Consider the following 17506-nt stretch of genomic DNA (forward strand, 5'->3'; position numbering starts at 1 on the left):
CTGCACAGTCGTGATACTGTTAAGAAATTTAACATTGTGGGATGCCTATGTAGGGCAGTTGATTGAGTGTGTGACTCTTGGTTTCAGCTCAGGTCATGATCTCAAGGCTTTGGGATTGAGCCCCATGTCAGGCTCCACACTCAGCATGAAGTCTGCTTGAGATTCTCTCTCCCTCTCTGTCTGCCCCTCCAGCTCGTGCTCCTTCTCTCTGTAAAATAAATAAATGACTCTTTTAAAAAAATTAATGTTGGAACAACATATTTGATTTGCAAACCGTGTTCAAATTTTCCATTATTCACATAATATCTCCTATTGCCTTTTTAATTTTCATTCCAGGGTCCAATTAAGGTTTTCATACTATATTTAATCATCATGTCCTTGTATTTTTTTTGTAATTAAAATCACAGTTTTATTATTTTTTTTCTTTCATTAAACTTAAATTTTTTTAAGAGTTCAAGTTGTCATGTAGAATGACCACAGAGATGTATGGAATGGATATGTCTCATTATTCATAATTAGACTTAGGTTACACATTTTAAGGAATAATACACAGATGATGTATTTGTCTTTGGATCATGTCAGGAAGCTACATCATATCAGTTTGTATGCAGCTAGATTTGCTCATTTAGTTAAGATAATGTTTGCCAGATCTCTTGATGTAAAGGTATTTTGCTTAAATAATAAGTTATTTACTTTAATACTTTGCACATATCCTGTTTACCAACAACATTTTATACAGTAATTTTTAGCATCTATTAATGACCCTTGCCTGAATCAGTTACTACATTGGTAGTAATTTTATTATTCCCTCTGTATTTATTAGCTGGCATTTTTTGATAAAGGATTCTTCCTGTCTCCAACAGATAGATTTTTTTAAAAAAATCAGTATGTACTCAGATTTTATTTTAAATCTAATGTATTATCTATTACTTTTATTAATTTTTTTAAAATCCCACATTTGGCCAGTAGGAGACCTTTTAAAATGGTTCCTATGTCTGCATTTGTCTTAGAGCACATACTTGCTTTCCGGCACAAGATTGTTCTGCCATAAACTATTTTTTCTATTGGAGAATGATATTTGGAACCCAAAAATCTGAGTGCTAAGTGTGCTTATTACTACTGCCGTGTCATTGCTTCTGTTCAGTGGTCAGAGCTAGAATGAGATTTAATATAGGCAGACAGACAGACACATACACACACACACATATATTTATTAAGTAACTTTTTTTTAATGTCATGCTATAGTTCTTTTATTTATTTTATTAACATAAAATGTATTATTTGCTTCAGGGCTACAGGTCTGTAAATCATCAGTCTTACACAGTTCACAGCATTCACCATAGCACATATCTTCCCCAATGTCCATAACCCAGCCACACTGTCCCTCCCTGACCACCCTCCAGCAACCCTCAGTTTGTTTCTGATACCTCCAACTCATCCTTAACCTCGCATTCTGTATTTCTAGTTTCTTTCTCTCTAACATTAAGAGTCTTGCTTCCAGTAGTTTAATGCATACTCATTTGTATTATCTGAAATACACATAAAAGAACAATAAACCTACTAAGAGAAGTTTGAGATTTCATTTGCAATTTTTTTTTACCTTAGACTCTATCTTTCTATATGGTGTTCAAAAATTTTTGAATTACTTCTGTTTGGTAGTGTTGTCATTTTGAGTATACAGATAGGCTTATTTTTCTTATTTGTTTTCAATTTTAAAATTCCCATTTTTAAATCTTTGTTTACTTTTTTTGGGGGGGGGCTGTATAAAGCATTTGACTCAGAACTATATACAGAGGTATATTTATCTGTATCCCTTTTACACTATTCCCACCTACTCCCTTTATAAATGTAGCCATTTTCATTATTTTCTGGTTTCTTTTTTAAAAGATTTTTATTTTTTGAGAGGAAAAAGAGAGAGTGGAGGTGGGAGGGAATGAGGGAAAGCAGACTCCCTGCTGAGCAGGGAACCTGATGCGGGGCTCAGTTCCAGGACCCTGGGATCATGAACTGAGCAGAAGGCTGACACTTAACTGACTGAGCTACCCAGGTGCCCCTGGTTATTTTCTTTATGAAAAAAAAAATTAAAAAGTATTCTCTTCCCTTTTTTTCAGAACTGTTAAATTACTATGTATACTTTTTGAATTTTTTTTTTTTTTTTAGCTAGTTTACCTAGAAATCATTTCATATCAGGTCATAGATTTTTCCCCCCCATGGGTTTATAAAGCTCCTCTGTGTAGATATACTGTAATTTTGTTAACCTGTTTTCAATTGATGTGTATTTGACTTGCTTCTGATTTTGCTATTTCAGATAATGCTAATATAAGGAATCTTGTGCACGTGATATTTGAATCTTGGAGCTGTATTTTTTTGGATAATTCCTAAAAGTGGGGATGGTTGGGTCAGAGAGTAAAATATATGTTATTACAATAGCCACATTCCTCTTCTTAGGGGTTGTCTGGTTTGCATACCCATCAGCAGTGTTTCAAATGCCTATTTATGAGAATTACTTCATTAATATCAAATATTGTAAACTTCTACATGATGGATTATTTCTTTAGCAAGTGGTATATTATAACATCGGGGTGCCTATGGGAAACAGTTGACATACTCAAAGTAGGATAATTTAAGGAAGGTTTATTTACAGAAACTATTACAGAGGTGTGTGCAAGATACTGGAGAATCACCAGGGTTGGTGTTAACAGGATCCAGCATCAATAAGTCTGTTTTCACTCCTAAGCATGAAGGGACCAGGGGAAGGAAGGGTTATAGGAACCTGGAAGAGCAATTACTACATAGGAGACTACCTTTGTTCCAAAGACATGGTGAGCCTAGGAAGAGTCCACAGGTAAGGAACCAGGAAAATACATAACTCTTCCTTCCTCTGACTTCTTGCTGGAGTCCAGTTAAAGGGTACAGGAGTGCCTTGATGTATTTCATCTAGGTCAGTTTTCCTAGGGCAGAGAGTAGTATGGAGAAGGGTGGAGAGAAATCTGAAGGGGACAGCAGAAGTGATCCGGTACATGTATGCACATACCGATTCATGGACCTTTGAAATAACTGTGTAAACCAGAGGTTTAGAACCTCTGTCTTAATCTTTTCTCCTAGTAAGTCTACTGCATGCCTGCAATGTGTGGCTTATTTGTGTCTTATATGAATGCTACTTTCCACTCTGAGATTACTCTTAAAAAGAAAAAAATTCATGAGTTCTTATTCTCAATTTCAGTATTTGTCAACAGTGCTTCTCAATGCACTTTTAAAGTATAGGGCCAAAGAGTCTATCAGATTTCGCTCTAAGTAGCTTCATAGCTCTCTTTTCTCCCTTAAGAGACTAATATCTGAAGTAATTTTAGATACTTCACACTCCATCCTGTTGCCCATATCTATTGGGAAGAAACAGTGTAAGCGGTGTATGTTAACCTCTTTCTTCTGATCACTCTCATCTATTAATTTTATTATTTTATGAGACCATTTCATTACAAGCATTGTATTTAGAGTTAGGCATTGTCTGTATGATTAAAAAAAAAAAAAAAGGCTTTATGGCCCCAGTTACTTCTGAATGGGAGTTAATAACAAGCTGTGATTCAGAACCACTGTATAGTTACGGCATCTTTGTATTTTTGAGTATGTTTTTTAACCAAGTGGATTCTATTGCATAATCCAAATGTTTTAAATTTTGATAGGTTGCTAAGTGATTTACCTTCTAATTTCACCCTTCATCAGTGTTAGCAATAGTTTCTTGGTAAGTGCCATATGTTTCCTCTTATTTAATGTATCTCCTCTCTAATATCAGGTAAGCCCATTTTTATTTTAGTTTTGAAATTTAATATCCATCTCACTACTTTTTAGGATTTATTATCATGGATCCCATTTTCAGAGCTAAGCTGTAGGACTTATCCCACTTTTCCCTAATTTTATAGTTAGAGCAAAGTAGTTCTTAGGCAACCTAATTAACTTTATTAACTTTATATAAAATTTATTATTGTTTCATTTTTCCTCTTAAGAGTCTGTTTGAATTAATAGTTTCAGTTATAAAGTTTTTATTTTTAAATGGCACTTCTTATTTTTTGAGCTCTGAGAGTTAACTAATTTTTAAAGTACAACAGTTGTAAATAAACCAAATTTCTTATTCCTCCCTCTGCATGAGAGAAGTTATTTTTCCATATTACCTGAATGATTTAATGAGAAGACTTCTTAAGATGTTACTGAGAATTTCTTTTGTCAGTGAATATGACATTAACATGTCTCTTCATTAACTGAAATCTCCAGTGGTCTTCTCATCATTTTGAATATTATAACCATTCTATAATAATGAAGATATGGAAGGTGATAGGAGACTGGGTTCAAAATTTGTTCATTAATTTCCTCAGATAATCCTTCTGTTTACTATCTTCTTTGGTAGGCCCAATGGATTCAAACATGATTAGCACAGTCATTGCCCACAGACATATAAACAAATGTAGTGTAATAAGGGAAAAAATATAAACAATATAGTGTGGTAAACATTTTAATCAGTGTATGCCTAGGGAAGGTGAGTGACACAAAGCATAGGTAACATTTCGTGGGAGGGTGCCAAGGAAGACTTGTTAGAGGAGGAGAGAGTGTAAATGCTTAATAGGTGAATGAACACTAATAAGTAATATAACACAAATAAAAGATATAGTCCTGTGCTGTAGGCTATAAAATTCTATTATTTGAAGATAAGTTAGCAAGAAACTTAGATAATTGAAAATGCAACTAATGTTAAGAGGCTGTAGAGCATATGTGGATTGCCAAGTGAATAATACAGCAACTAGCATTTATCAAAACACTCTGCAACACAGATTACATGTCTGATTGCATATAATCCTCACTAACTGAGATAGGTATTAAGTCCATTTTACAGATAAAGACATTGAAACTTACTGAAGCATAATAACTTCCCGGAGGTCATACAGCTAAAATGGTGGAGCCAGCTTCCAAATTCAGGCAGACCAACTTCAGAAAAGGGTACAGGAGTGCCTTGATGTATTTCATCTAGGTCAGCCATAAATATATGGCTCTCAATGCCATATATTTAAAACAAACAAACAAACAAACAAACAAAAAAACATTAAGACCCATGGGAACTGAGAAGAGAAAGAAAATCTTGCCTCTTGAGAGCATTTGAAGAAGAGTTACTAATTAGATAGATGATGGATATCATGAAGAATATTCCAGGCATGGGTGTTGACATAAGTGTTCGCTGGCACTTGTTTACTTGAAGAACAAACCATTATTATTGACTGGTCAGATCATGTAGGAGTATCAGGGAAGATCAGGCTGGAAACTGAGGATGGGATGGGAGCCATCTGTCATGGATCCTCAAAATGGGTCTAAGTAATCTGTACTTCATCTAGGAGAGAGCCATTGAGGTTATGGGAACAGGAGAGTAATTAATACAGAAGTCAGTGTAACATTATGATTAAGTTCTTGACTCCATCATTTTCCAACTTTGTGATATTGATTACATAAGTTTACTATTCTTAGCCTCCTTTTCCTTATCTGTAAAATGAGGATGGTAATAAAATCTGCACAGATTAATTTGTAAAGCCTGAAATATAGCAAGTATTGAGCAATGTTACATGTTATTATTACTGATTTGTTTCAGTAAATTTAACCTGAGAACAGTGCATAGTAGTCTAGGCCTATACCTTAGGCCATTAGTTGAGAAATTCTTGAAACACAGTTGTAACAGGTAAATGGAAAGGAAAGGACAGATTCGTAGGAATATTTTAGATGAATAATATTAACTATTTATGGAGCTTTTTAAAAAATCTATATAGTTCTTTATATTATTTCATAGTATTCATGTGCTCATTATTGTATCAATAATCAATACCTGACAACTGAATGTAACTGTGTAATTTATAAAGCACTTTGACATGTTAATGGATTTTATTCTCAGAATCATTCTATAAGATATTATTTCCAGGCCAAGGGAAGTTAAGTAAGTCATTGAAGATCACGAAAGTTAATGAAAGTATCAGTTTACTACTTGAATTTCCATATACCTATTCTAGTGCTTTCTCTTTCATGTTGTATTATATTATGGCAGGAACTGATAAAGTATAGCAGACAACAGTATGAAAAACTATTATTAGTACTTTGAAAGAGTTAGGTATCTGTATTAATACCAAGAAAAAAAATCAAAGCATGAAAGGAGACAGATAAAATCAGAGTTTACTAGTTATCTAATTTATATGTAAACCCAGTCATATTATCTGAATATAATCTCTATTCAGTAGATCAAAGTATTAAGCGGTTTTAATTTGCCATTTAAACTATTGTTAGGACAAATGAAAATAAGCTCTTTTCTGCACCAAACTGCATTAGGCATTTGCTACATTCTGGGTGATTGTAAATATTTTACAGTTGAGCTGTTTCATGTTTTAAATAGTATTGATTATGAAACTTTTTGAAATTTACCATCAGGCCAGTGGTGGCAGAGTCTGCATAGAACTATGCTTCGTGGTGTTCTGGGAAAAACCTTTCGACTTATTGGCTATACTATTCAGTATGGCTGTATAGCTCATTGTGCTTTTGAATACGTTGGTGGTGTTCTCATGGTAAGTTTTTACATAAAAGAAAATAATAACTTTAAATATATACTTTTTTTAATTTAAGGAAAATGTATTTTTCCTTTATTTTAGTTGAAGTCATTTAATGACTAAATTGTGACTGTTGAAACATAAAATCTTTCTAAATTTTGGGATATAAGAGACTATGTTGGAATCAGCACTGGTATAAAATTAAGAACCATTACTTCAGATGCAGTTCTGTATTATGTTTTATTCTGACAGGGGTCCTATTAAATAATAATCTAATAATAATAGTTTTTTACCATTTATTGAATTTTACTTTCTGTGTTCCAGTGATGTTTTATGTTTTATATTTATTAATTCATTTAATCTTTTCTACCCTGTGAGATACTTATTAGAAATCTATTATACATATGAGGAAACTGAGGCTCAGAAAGCTTAAGTAACTTGCTCCAAGTTCTACAGTTAGTAAGTAGATTCGGAGTTTCAACACAGATTCTTCCAATTTTCAAAACCCCTACTCTTAACTAGTTGTGTTTAACTGTCATTAAAAAAAATTATTATTCTGCCTGGTGTCAATATTAAAATGTTAAGGCTGTTCCCCCGCCGACCAATGCTTTTTCTAAATATTGCATCATAAATCCATCAACTGTGACTGTACTAATCTTTTGTCATGTAAGTGAAAGAATAAATTGAATGTCTAGTGAGTGGGTTTTGTTGGGTTTTATCAGGTTTATCCTAAAGGATTCACAGTCAGACAACCTCAACTTTAGCTGGAGAAATGCAAATAAATATATTTAACTGAAAGTCTCCTCTTTGATTTTTTAAATTTACATTAGTACTTCTAGTGGGCTACAGAGGTAGCAGATACAAACTTTCATTGTGTTCTTTGTTATTTCTGCCTTAGTAGATATTTTTGAGCAAAAAGTTTTTTATCAATGCCCAAGTGAAATCAGTGGAGACTGCTCTATTTAGATATTTTAAGTAACAGTGATGATTTATTATAGTTTTGAGGTATATATGAAGATCATTGTTTTAACACATACTAATAGGAAGTCTTTAAAGTGCATCTCATTATGCCACTATTTTTCAATAGAAAAACTAAATTGCAGCCCCATTAAATGAATAAGTTATTCTGTTGGAAGAGAACTGAAGGCATGAACTTATTGAGAATAGTATGATACTACTTAGTAAATTACCATCATGGGCAGTGGGTATTTGATAATAGCAAGAAGATAAATAAGTCATTCATTTATTTATTCAAATATTTATTATCAGCTTTATGCCAAGCACTGTTTTTGGCATTGGTTATGTAACGGGGAACATGAGTTTTAAGGTCCCTGACCTCATGGAGCTTACATTATACAGGGTAGTCAAAATTTGGAAACATAGATATTTTATTCATGTATTGTAATGTATTCTCGGTAAACTATTTTTAATATATTTGCCTGTGTTTCCAGATTAGGTCGCCACTCTGTAGGGTTGAACTTATAAACTTAAAAATCACCTCCAAATTTGAAGAACATTTGTTTGATTTTTTTTTTCTTAAAAGTCTGCTCATTGATTTATGTTACATTGAAAAAGGGTTTCAATTCAAATAAAAAAAATTACCTCTCTTTTCAGTGTTCTGGACCATCAATGGAACCTACAATTCAAAATTCAGATATTGTCTTTGCAGAAAATCTTAGTCGACATTTTTATGGTATCCAAAGGTAAATTTCTGTCATAGATATATTAAAGTTATAGTGAAACCATATATACACATTGTATCTTTTTTGTAGCTTATCTGTAAAAACCCTTTCGCAAATAACCAAATTAATGACCAGCTAGTTAAAATCTTGATTCACATATTTTCTCTCAGTTGAAGAAATTTTAATAGTTTCCATAAACATGCATAGTCATTGTTGGCTAAAATAGAATAGCAGTCCCTTTTATAATGTACATTCAAGCCTACTTTACTTTTGGTGGGGGGTGGGTGGCTCTACAGCATTTTGAGTGAAGAACCTAGGGACTTAGGAACATTATATACCAAACCAGTGATTGGCTTCTAAATTTTTAAAAAATTTAAAATGATTATTCTTAGATGATAGAATCATATATAGCTGGGACCCAGGAATCTTATCTAATCTCAGTCTCCTGATTAATTAAGTTGAAAAACTCCTTGACAAATACTGTTTGCCACTAAGTTTTTAAAAATCCTATTCTAAATGGTGTTTCCAGTCCCTGTGATACTTTTTATTCTACTTACATATGTTTTATTCCTTCTGAACGAATGTCAAGTATTAGTAATTTAATGTATTTTTTAAAGGGCACCTCTCTAATTCCCTAAAACTTTGGGTTCATTAGTTTTTCATAATTCTGAAAAAAATAATACCACTTTTTAATTTCCATAAACTTCAAATTTGACTCACTAGAGTTGGTATTTAGCATATGGCTTAAATAGGTTTAAGCACTCCTCTTTCGTTATTTGCCTCTTCTGTAATCTGTTTCACATTACCTAAAAGTCATCAAGAATGGTGTAAACTGTTCTTTGCATTTTTGATTCTGTAGATAGAAGTTATCTCTTGGTCAAGCTGTATAGTCTAGCATCGTCCTACGTAGAATTCTTCAGATATTTTACTCATAGCAACTTCAAGACACCTAATTGATAGTTACGGGGTTATAAAATAAGACTTACATAACGGGTTGTGTTCTAGCTTTCTTTTCTTTTTAACTTATATCCAAATCACTTCATACAGTCTTTGGATTAACTAGAGACCTAGCATCACTGTAGCATGAAGATAGGCTGCTGTTTTCCATGCTAATGACATGATTTTACTCTCATACTCCTTAAGCATTCTTAACAAGGAGCTGAACTTGTTGGCTAAATAGATTTTGAATGAATAGCTCAATATCATCTTTTTTTTTTAAATAGATAATCTTTGCACCCAGATGGGTAATATAAGTAACTGCACTCAGTAACTTAATTAAGATTCTTAGAAGGTTTCATTTTATATTTTTTTAGTCAAGAGGGCCCTTAGGTTGAGGGACAGCTTAAAATCTTGCATTTATATGACATATACCAAATAACTTTTACAATCAAGGTTGTCAGTTGGTAAGTTCAACTTTAAAAATATTACTGTTCTGAATATTCTTTTTCTTTTGTCTGTAGCATAGAACTCTGAGATTTCAGGGGAATCTCTGACCTTTGGCAAGAGATCTGTTAGCTAGCTGCTTATTTCTAAAGCTAGAGTAGGGGTGCCTGGGTGGCTCAGTGGGTTAAGGCCTCTGCCTTCAGCTCAGGTCATGATCCCAGGGTCCTGGGATCGAGCCCCGCATCAGGCTCTCTGCTTGGCGGGGAACCTGCTTCCCCCTCTCTCTCTGCCTGCCTCTCTGCCTACTTAGGATCTCTGTCAAATATAAATAAATATTTTTTTTAAAAAGGCTAGGATAGCCATCCATTTAGGCAAAAATGAAAATCTGCATAACTGGTGCCTAAAGCACATGGATCTCTTCAGTTAAATGCACACAACACTCATATTTAAAACAATCAGAGTTTCTTATTACTATTTTTACTACTTATTCTTTCACCAAATAATGAGCACCTAATTTATAAGATGTGCAGTACAGAGAATGTTAAGATGAATAAGATATTGACCCTTTTCAAAAGCTTACAATTTAGTTGGATAATAAGCAGGTTTATAAGTATAAATGAGAGGAATATTTAAATCTTTGTTCTATTAAGTTCCTTCTAAAAGCCTATTTGAAGGAGTTGAGAAACCAAGGAATAATTATTTCGATCTAAGTTCTATGCATATATCTAGTTATACCACCAGAAGTATAGTCTGCATAAATATTGGTTTCCATGAAAACTCCTTAACTGAGGGGCACCTGGCTGGCTCAGTCAGTAGAGCATGTGACTCTTAATCTTAGGGTTGTGAGTTCAAGCCTCACATTGGGTGTGGAGCCTACTTAAAAGTAAAAAAGTTAAAATTAACATTAAATAAATTTTTTTAAAAATAATTAAAACATTAAGAACCATGTGAGACTGTGGAATCTGAGGACCTGAGGGTTTTAGAAGGGAGTGGGGTGGAGCTTGGGTGAGCTTGGTGGTGGGTATTATGGAGAGCATGTATTGCATGGAGCACTGGGTGTGGTGTGTAAACAATGAATTCTGAACACTGAAAAAAATGAATAAAAATTAAAAATAGAAAACCATCTTGACTAAATTATGGTTTTTATGTTGCCATGTAAGTTCAGAATTTGTTTTAAGGATCATGTTGATTATTTTGTTGAAAAATATAAGCTGAATAAAACACCCACAGAAAACATTTCTTTCCCCAAAGCTAGCCCAAATCAGCTTTGTTTAGTATGATCTTTGCAGACTTATTCATCTGAAAGTTCCATTGGCATGATTCCATTTGGTTGAAAAGAGACCAGTTTATCCCATTTCAAAAAAAGGGCAGCCTTGTATTACCTGCAAATAGAGAATTTAGTGTTTATTTTATTTATTATATTTTTTAATTTTAAAAGATTTTATTTATTTATTTGACAGAGATCACAAGTAGGCAGAGAGCCAGGCAGGAAGAGAGGAAGGGAAGCAGGCTCCCCGCTGAGCAGAGAGCCCAATGCAGGGCTGGATCCCAGGACCCTGGGATCATGACCTGAGCCAAAGGCAGAGGCTTTAACCCACTGAGCCACCCGGGCGCCCTAGAATTTAGTGTTTTAATAGGTTTCAACTCTAACCACAAGAAATTATCATTCCAGTGAATACTAGTACTGTAAAATTTCTTAGGAGTATGGATGGTGTCTTTTTTTACCTTACATCAAAATCCTTCCTGTATATTCCTCTTTGATTTAGTTGTTTAAGATAATTGTTTTACCTCCCAAACTAAACTTTATTAGTTAATCATTCTTGTGTAATTAATCAGATTTTCATTTTTAGATGAAAACAAAAAGTTTAGAACCAAGAAGCTTAGAATTCTTATTAATACTTATATGTAGTGATAACTAGGTTTCTGATTTGACTGTTATTTTCCTTTTATTTTTATGGCTTTTGATATTTTGATATATTCACCTTTTATTATAAGTGACATCAAATTATTATGGAACTATGTACACATAATATAGATAATTAAATCCTTTCAAATACGTGTGTTAGTCAACAGAATTCACTTACTCATTTTTTTTCAGAAAGAGTGTTGTGTTCTGTTTGGTTGGGGTGCTTAGTCTTATTTTGTCCTTCTTTCATTTTGTCTCCTTCATTTATACTTTTAAAGATCTTTCTTATTCTTCTAATACATGTATATTTTTATTTCTTCCATGAATCGTGCCTTCTACATGTAATCATACCCACCTTGTTGGTATTATATATTTGATATACCAATTTATTTTTTGTAGTATATATTTGGGCAGCTTTTAGCATTTTATTGGGTTGTGTCTTCTGATATTGTTCCTCAAAAATAAGTTTTTTAACTATACTGTAAATTATCTGGGTATGCTGTATACATTCTTTGAGCTCTAGGGATATATTTATGCTCTCCCTATGTTTTTATGTGCTCTAGAGGCAATCAGTACTAATGGCTGGACAGTAAAATTTACTTAGTTAATTTGTTTGTACTTACGTGGAATTGCTTTTCTATACTGTTGGTTTTAAAAATTTGGATACAGAAGTTACACATAGTGGATAAAGTATAAGAAGATGGTTGTTATGGTATTGCCAGAAATTTTAAAATCTTCAAGAGCTTTTCCACTACTCTTGGCGGATTTTGACCCATAAAACTCAGTCACAAAATTTCTCAAAGCTGGTAATATGAGAGGGTCAATATGTGAGAGGATAAAGGGTTTGGCTTTAAGTTATACAAGTATTATAGCAGTGCTGTCCGTGTATTTATGTTTAATAAATAACATTGACCTTTCTTTTGACTTTTTTCCCCCAGAGGTGACATTGTCATTGCAAAAAGCCCGAGTGATCCAAAATCAAACATTTGTAAGAGAGTAATTGGCTTGGAAGGAGATAAAATCCTCACCAATAGTCCATCAGATTTCTTTAAAAGTCATAGTTATGTAAGTAACATTTTAATTGTTATTCATTGATTAACATTAACTGAACACACTGACAAAAGAAAATAACTCACTTTTTGAATATAAATTAAAATGCTGCATTCAGTAGAATTTAAGTATGTTTGTATCCAGAACAATTTGGCTATTATATTTTATATATTTTAGTTTCTTTTAAAACCCTTCTTAAAAACATACAATATAGGGGCGCCTGGGTGGCTCAGCGGGTGAAAGCCTCTGCCTTCAGCTCAGGGATTGAGCCCCACATCAGGCTCTCTGCTCAGCAGGGAGCCTGCTTCCTCCTCTCTCTCTCTCTCTCTCTCTCTCTCTCTTTGCCTGCCTCTCTGCCTACTTGTGATCTCTGTCTGTCAAATAAATAAATAAAATCTTTAAAAAAAAGAAAAAGAAAAGCATACAATATAAATATCTCGGTAATAATTGTTGTTGGCAAGATTCACCAATGGATGTCAAAATTTTTGGCGAAAGTTTGAGAGAAATCGTTTATTTGCACAGTCTCAAGGTATCTCTTTCAAGATATTTATTACAAAGGGACAAATAGTAGTTGGTAGAGGAGAAACTGTCAGACACCACCTTAATTGAGTGATCAAGGTTAAGTTCACCAATAAAAAGACATATCAACATAATATAGCTCCTGAAGTGAAGCACTAAGAAAGGTGCGTATCACTTTTGTGATATTTTTGCAAAAGTAAGTGTAACCTCAGTCTAATCATGAGAAAATGTCAGACAAACCCTAAGTGTCATTCTGCAATATAACTGACTAAAATTCCTAAAAAATGTGAAGGTCATGAAAAATAAGGAAAGACAATTGTCTTAGATTGGAAAAGACAAAAGAGACATGCCCCTATATGCCAACTGGGATCCTGGGTTAGCAAATTTTCCACTGACTTATAGCAGCAAATCTGGTAAAATCAAAGTCTGCAGTTTAGTCTTTTTAAATCCTACTTAAATTTTTAGGATAGAAATTGTATATACCTTGCTCTGGTCAACTTTACTGTCCCGTTAGAAAAAGAGAGCAAGAATAGCAGAAAGGAAGAGTGAAGAGCAGATATAATTTTAGCTCCTCACCAGTCACGTGGCTGCTGTGACAGAGGTTAGGGCGGGGGGGGGGGGCTTTTGTTTACTCAGCCTATACTTGTCTTACTTTAATAATTTTAACTTAATTTTTTACTTTTCTTTCAATTTTCTGTGTTACCCTCAAATTACTGATGCAGCTGTTACATCTATTAACTAAATTTACTTCTGTTTTTATCCCCAATTTAAGCAGATAAATAGGTTAAATTGTCTTGATCATTGTGTATTTATTTTGAACTATAATAGTCTCTGATTGCCTTGTAAGTTTGATCAATGGATTACTAAATGTGTTATTTATGTACCATCCATAAGAGACTATGGTTCAGAAGTGCAAATGTTTTTAATGTTTATTACCACAGTGCTAAACATATTAGTAATTGTTAGCTGATGGTGAAAAGGTTGAAGGTGATAGTGTGGTATCAGGTAACCTATTTTTCTATGACCTTCATCATGGACATTGTATCCCTTTGTTCTTTAAAAATGTCAGAGTTGTACATAAGGGTTTCACCTTCATATGAGTGTTAACATTTCATGAGACATTCTAGTCACTTTTAAGTTGTTTTAGCAACAAGCATAAACTTGAGACCAGAAATAATTTTATAATGGGTAGAACAACAAAACATGTAAATGAAGGCATCGACTATCTGTACTTAAGCACCACATAATTGTTATTTTCTCTTTAAGGGTTATTAGAGGAAGAATATCAGGGGATTAGATATTTGCTAAGTAATCTGAAAAGACAATCAGAAGACTATAAGATGTAAATTTTTTTGACTATTCTATTAAAGGAAGATATTCTTTGAATTTTTATGTTCAATGAATGGATAAATAAGAGGACACTGCCATATTGTTCTAGGTATATTCCATTCACCTTGGTTTGCATGTTTATAAGTGACAGACATAATTGTAATACTTTTGGTCAACACTTATATACTTCATCTGTATCAGATACTGTTGAAACTCTTCACAAGGATTAATTTATTTTTAATCATCACAACAGTGACCCAATAACATAGGTAGTGGTAGTATTTGCCAGATGAGAAGACTGGACAATGGGGAGGTTAAACAGATTGCCCAGTTTCAAACAGTGAAAAAAAGGTTGGAATTCAGACATAAATACCCTGGCTCCATCCAAAATTTGTACTCCTTACCATGCTAATACTGCTTCTCCAAAATATCCCCTACTGATTATTATTATTTATACTCCCATCTCATCGAATTGTGCTTCCCTAAAAATTTTTTGTCTTCATTATCCTTTAAAAAAAAAGGGAATATTTCTGATCAGGGATAGTATTGGTTGTAAAGAGAAGCCAGTGATTTTTTGAAAGTCCCTGCCTCCACGAGTTTTTCTAGGCTGAGTTTTTTGAGCAATAAGAATTGTGTAGTTATTACAGAACCACTTTAGCAAATGTGTTCCATTAATCAAGGTGATTTATAACAAAAATTCTTCCAAGTTTGGAGCACTCTGAAGAAATATCCAAACCTTTGCTGGGTCTCCTCCTCTAGAGTGTTCCCTCTTTCAGTTATCTTTGAAGCACACTGGTGCAGTATTTTATGAAAGGGGTTCTTTCCCTTACCAATGTATCTTAGAAAAAATCATTATTGTTTATGATGAAGACATTACTATTCAGATCTTGATTGAGCTGCTTGGTAAAGATGATGATTGTTAAATGTGTTTTGAATTCCAGGTCCCCTCCCCCACCCCTTCACCCCCTAAAAATGTTTTTCTAAGTAGGTGCTTCAGAAAGCAAAGCACCAAAATCATCATTTGGAACCTAGAATGTAGAGTTTAGCATATGAAAGAAATAGCATTGTTCCTAAGTTGGCGAAAAAGAATATAAACAGATCGTTGATTAAGTGATGTGGAATCATTTTATTCATTCTGGAGTTGTAAAAGTCCATGTGGCGGCAATACTTACAAACCATGATTTATTTTTTACATTAAGCATTTGGAAACTAAGCAATCCCTATCAGGTGCTGTTGCCGTGGGCTTTGCTCATTTCAATGATATTGAGGCCAGTAATTCTTGCCTTGGGTTTATGGGCTAAGCATTAGCTACTAGGATATAAGCTTAATTTGTGACTTTCAAAAGAAACGTATTCAGCTCAAAATCTTGAATAGCCTGCACAGTACCAAGGTGTGGTATGAAAACCTATATAATGTAGTTTCCATTTGCCTAAGGAAAGTAGAGCCAGGGCTCAGGTAATAGTGAAATTTTGTTATAAAGTTAATGAGAAGATGAAGAAAAACACTTTATAATTTTTCTGAAGGTAACATTGTGTGATAGTCCAGGGCTATGATTTTAATCTGTAGTGTAACCTATGCCTAATGTTTAGGCATCTTGTAGTGTAGTAAGTTTGCAATATAGTAAGTTCTATCAGCAAACAAATATCCTATAAAATTTACCAATGAACAAACTCCTTTGACACCACATCCTCCTGTAGGAAAGACTTGCATCTGTTTACTCACTTTGCCTGAACTTTGTATTTTTTTTCTTGAGCTCATTCCTGTTAGGTTTTGTTCCCCCACCACTTCATTGAAAGTTCGTCAGGGGTCCCGACTGTTACCTATCCAGTGGTCAACTTCAGGCCTCATTTTACTTGACCTGTTGTTAGTATTTGAAATATTTGTTCTCAAAACCTGGTTTCACTTAGTTTGGGGAGCAGCACATTTTCTGGGGGTTTTCCCCTGTCTTTCTGTTTCTTCTGAGATTCCTTTGTTGGTTCCTCTGAACTTTGGAGTAACTTGGGGTTCATATTTTAAACTTCATCTCTTGTCCATATACACTCACACATTAGGTTGCCTCATCCTGTCTCATGGTTTTAAGTATTACCTAACTTAACTTCCAAATTTATATCGACTACAACCTCATTCCTGAACACCAGAATCATAAATCTTAATAGTCTGCCTACTATCTCCACCTTCGTACACAATGGACACTTTAAACTTAGTATGTCCAAAACCAGACTGCTAATCATCTTTCCCAAACTGGCTCGTCCCACACATATCCCCATCGCAGCAGTGGCAGCTCCATTTCTCTGCTTGCTCTGCTTCTAAAACTTGGAGTCCTCCTTGACTCCTTTTCTCTTGCATTGCGCATCCAGTCCTTTAGCAAATCATGGTGGCTTTATCTTTTAAATATAATCGGAATTACACCACTTCTTGCTATTATATCTGTTACCTTGGGGTGCAAGACAAATTCATATCTTGTTTTCCTGCAGTAGCTTAGAACTGCTGTCTCTGCTTGTACCATTCCCACGTTCTTGTATTTTTCTTTTAAGAATTATATGTGTGTGAATAACATCATTGTTGTTTTGGCAGAGATCTAAGCAATAGAAGCAGTTTTACATTTCAGAAAGAACTGATTAAATGTTCTCAGGATATATTAGTGGTAGAGTGTTTTTAAAAGAAGTTGTAAATGGGGCAATATGTCAGTGATAAAGGTGTTTGACAGTAAAGTGGAAAATATTTTTGAAAAACTGATCAGCAAACTGAAAAACTCACTAATTGGACAGCATTAGAAAATGGTCAGTGTATATAGTTAACACTAATAGCCCCTTAATGTGTACTGTGTATTTAGGTTATAGTTCAAATCCTTGAATATCCTAATGCTGTTTTTCTGTTTGTTTAAATGTCATTTACTTTAGCTAAAAGTCACAACCATATGGTGTTCTATTACCACTTGTATTATAAACACAAAAAGTACTCATGTGTAGGGAAAGGAGTCATCAGATTGAAAGGGCTTGTTTATTATAAGCTGCTGATACACTAAATCCTTATGTCATTTAAATAGAAGAACTACCTAATAATGTCACTCA

General features: G+C 33.8%; 1 protein-coding gene across 7 annotated transcripts in view; it reads left to right on the plus strand.

Annotated features, from left to right (window-relative positions):
* Window positions 1-17506, plus strand: part of IMMP1L (inner mitochondrial membrane peptidase subunit 1) — a 79497-nt gene that overhangs the window by 46090 nt on the left and 15901 nt on the right. For 6 of the 7 annotated variants that reach the window (XM_045066101.1, XM_045066098.1, XM_004755910.3 and 3 more), the window contains 3 exons: window positions 6451-6584; window positions 8181-8269; window positions 12476-12602. In XM_045066101.1, coding sequence (XP_044922036.1) covers window positions 6480-6584; window positions 8181-8269; window positions 12476-12602 — 321 coding nt within the window. In that variant the 5' untranslated portion in view covers window positions 6451-6479. Of the gene's footprint in view, window positions 1-3717; window positions 3740-6450; window positions 6585-8180; window positions 8270-12475; window positions 12603-17506 lie in introns of those variants that run through there. The other variant, XM_045066099.1, reaches the window with a different exon arrangement.

The sequence above is a fragment of the Mustela putorius genome, unplaced genomic scaffold (assembly GCF_011764305.1).
Source record: "Mustela putorius furo isolate JIRA1106 unplaced genomic scaffold, ASM1176430v1.1 tig00003859_pilon_pilon_pilon, whole genome shotgun sequence".
In the NCBI taxonomy this organism is placed as follows: Eukaryota; Metazoa; Chordata; class Mammalia; order Carnivora; family Mustelidae; genus Mustela; species Mustela putorius.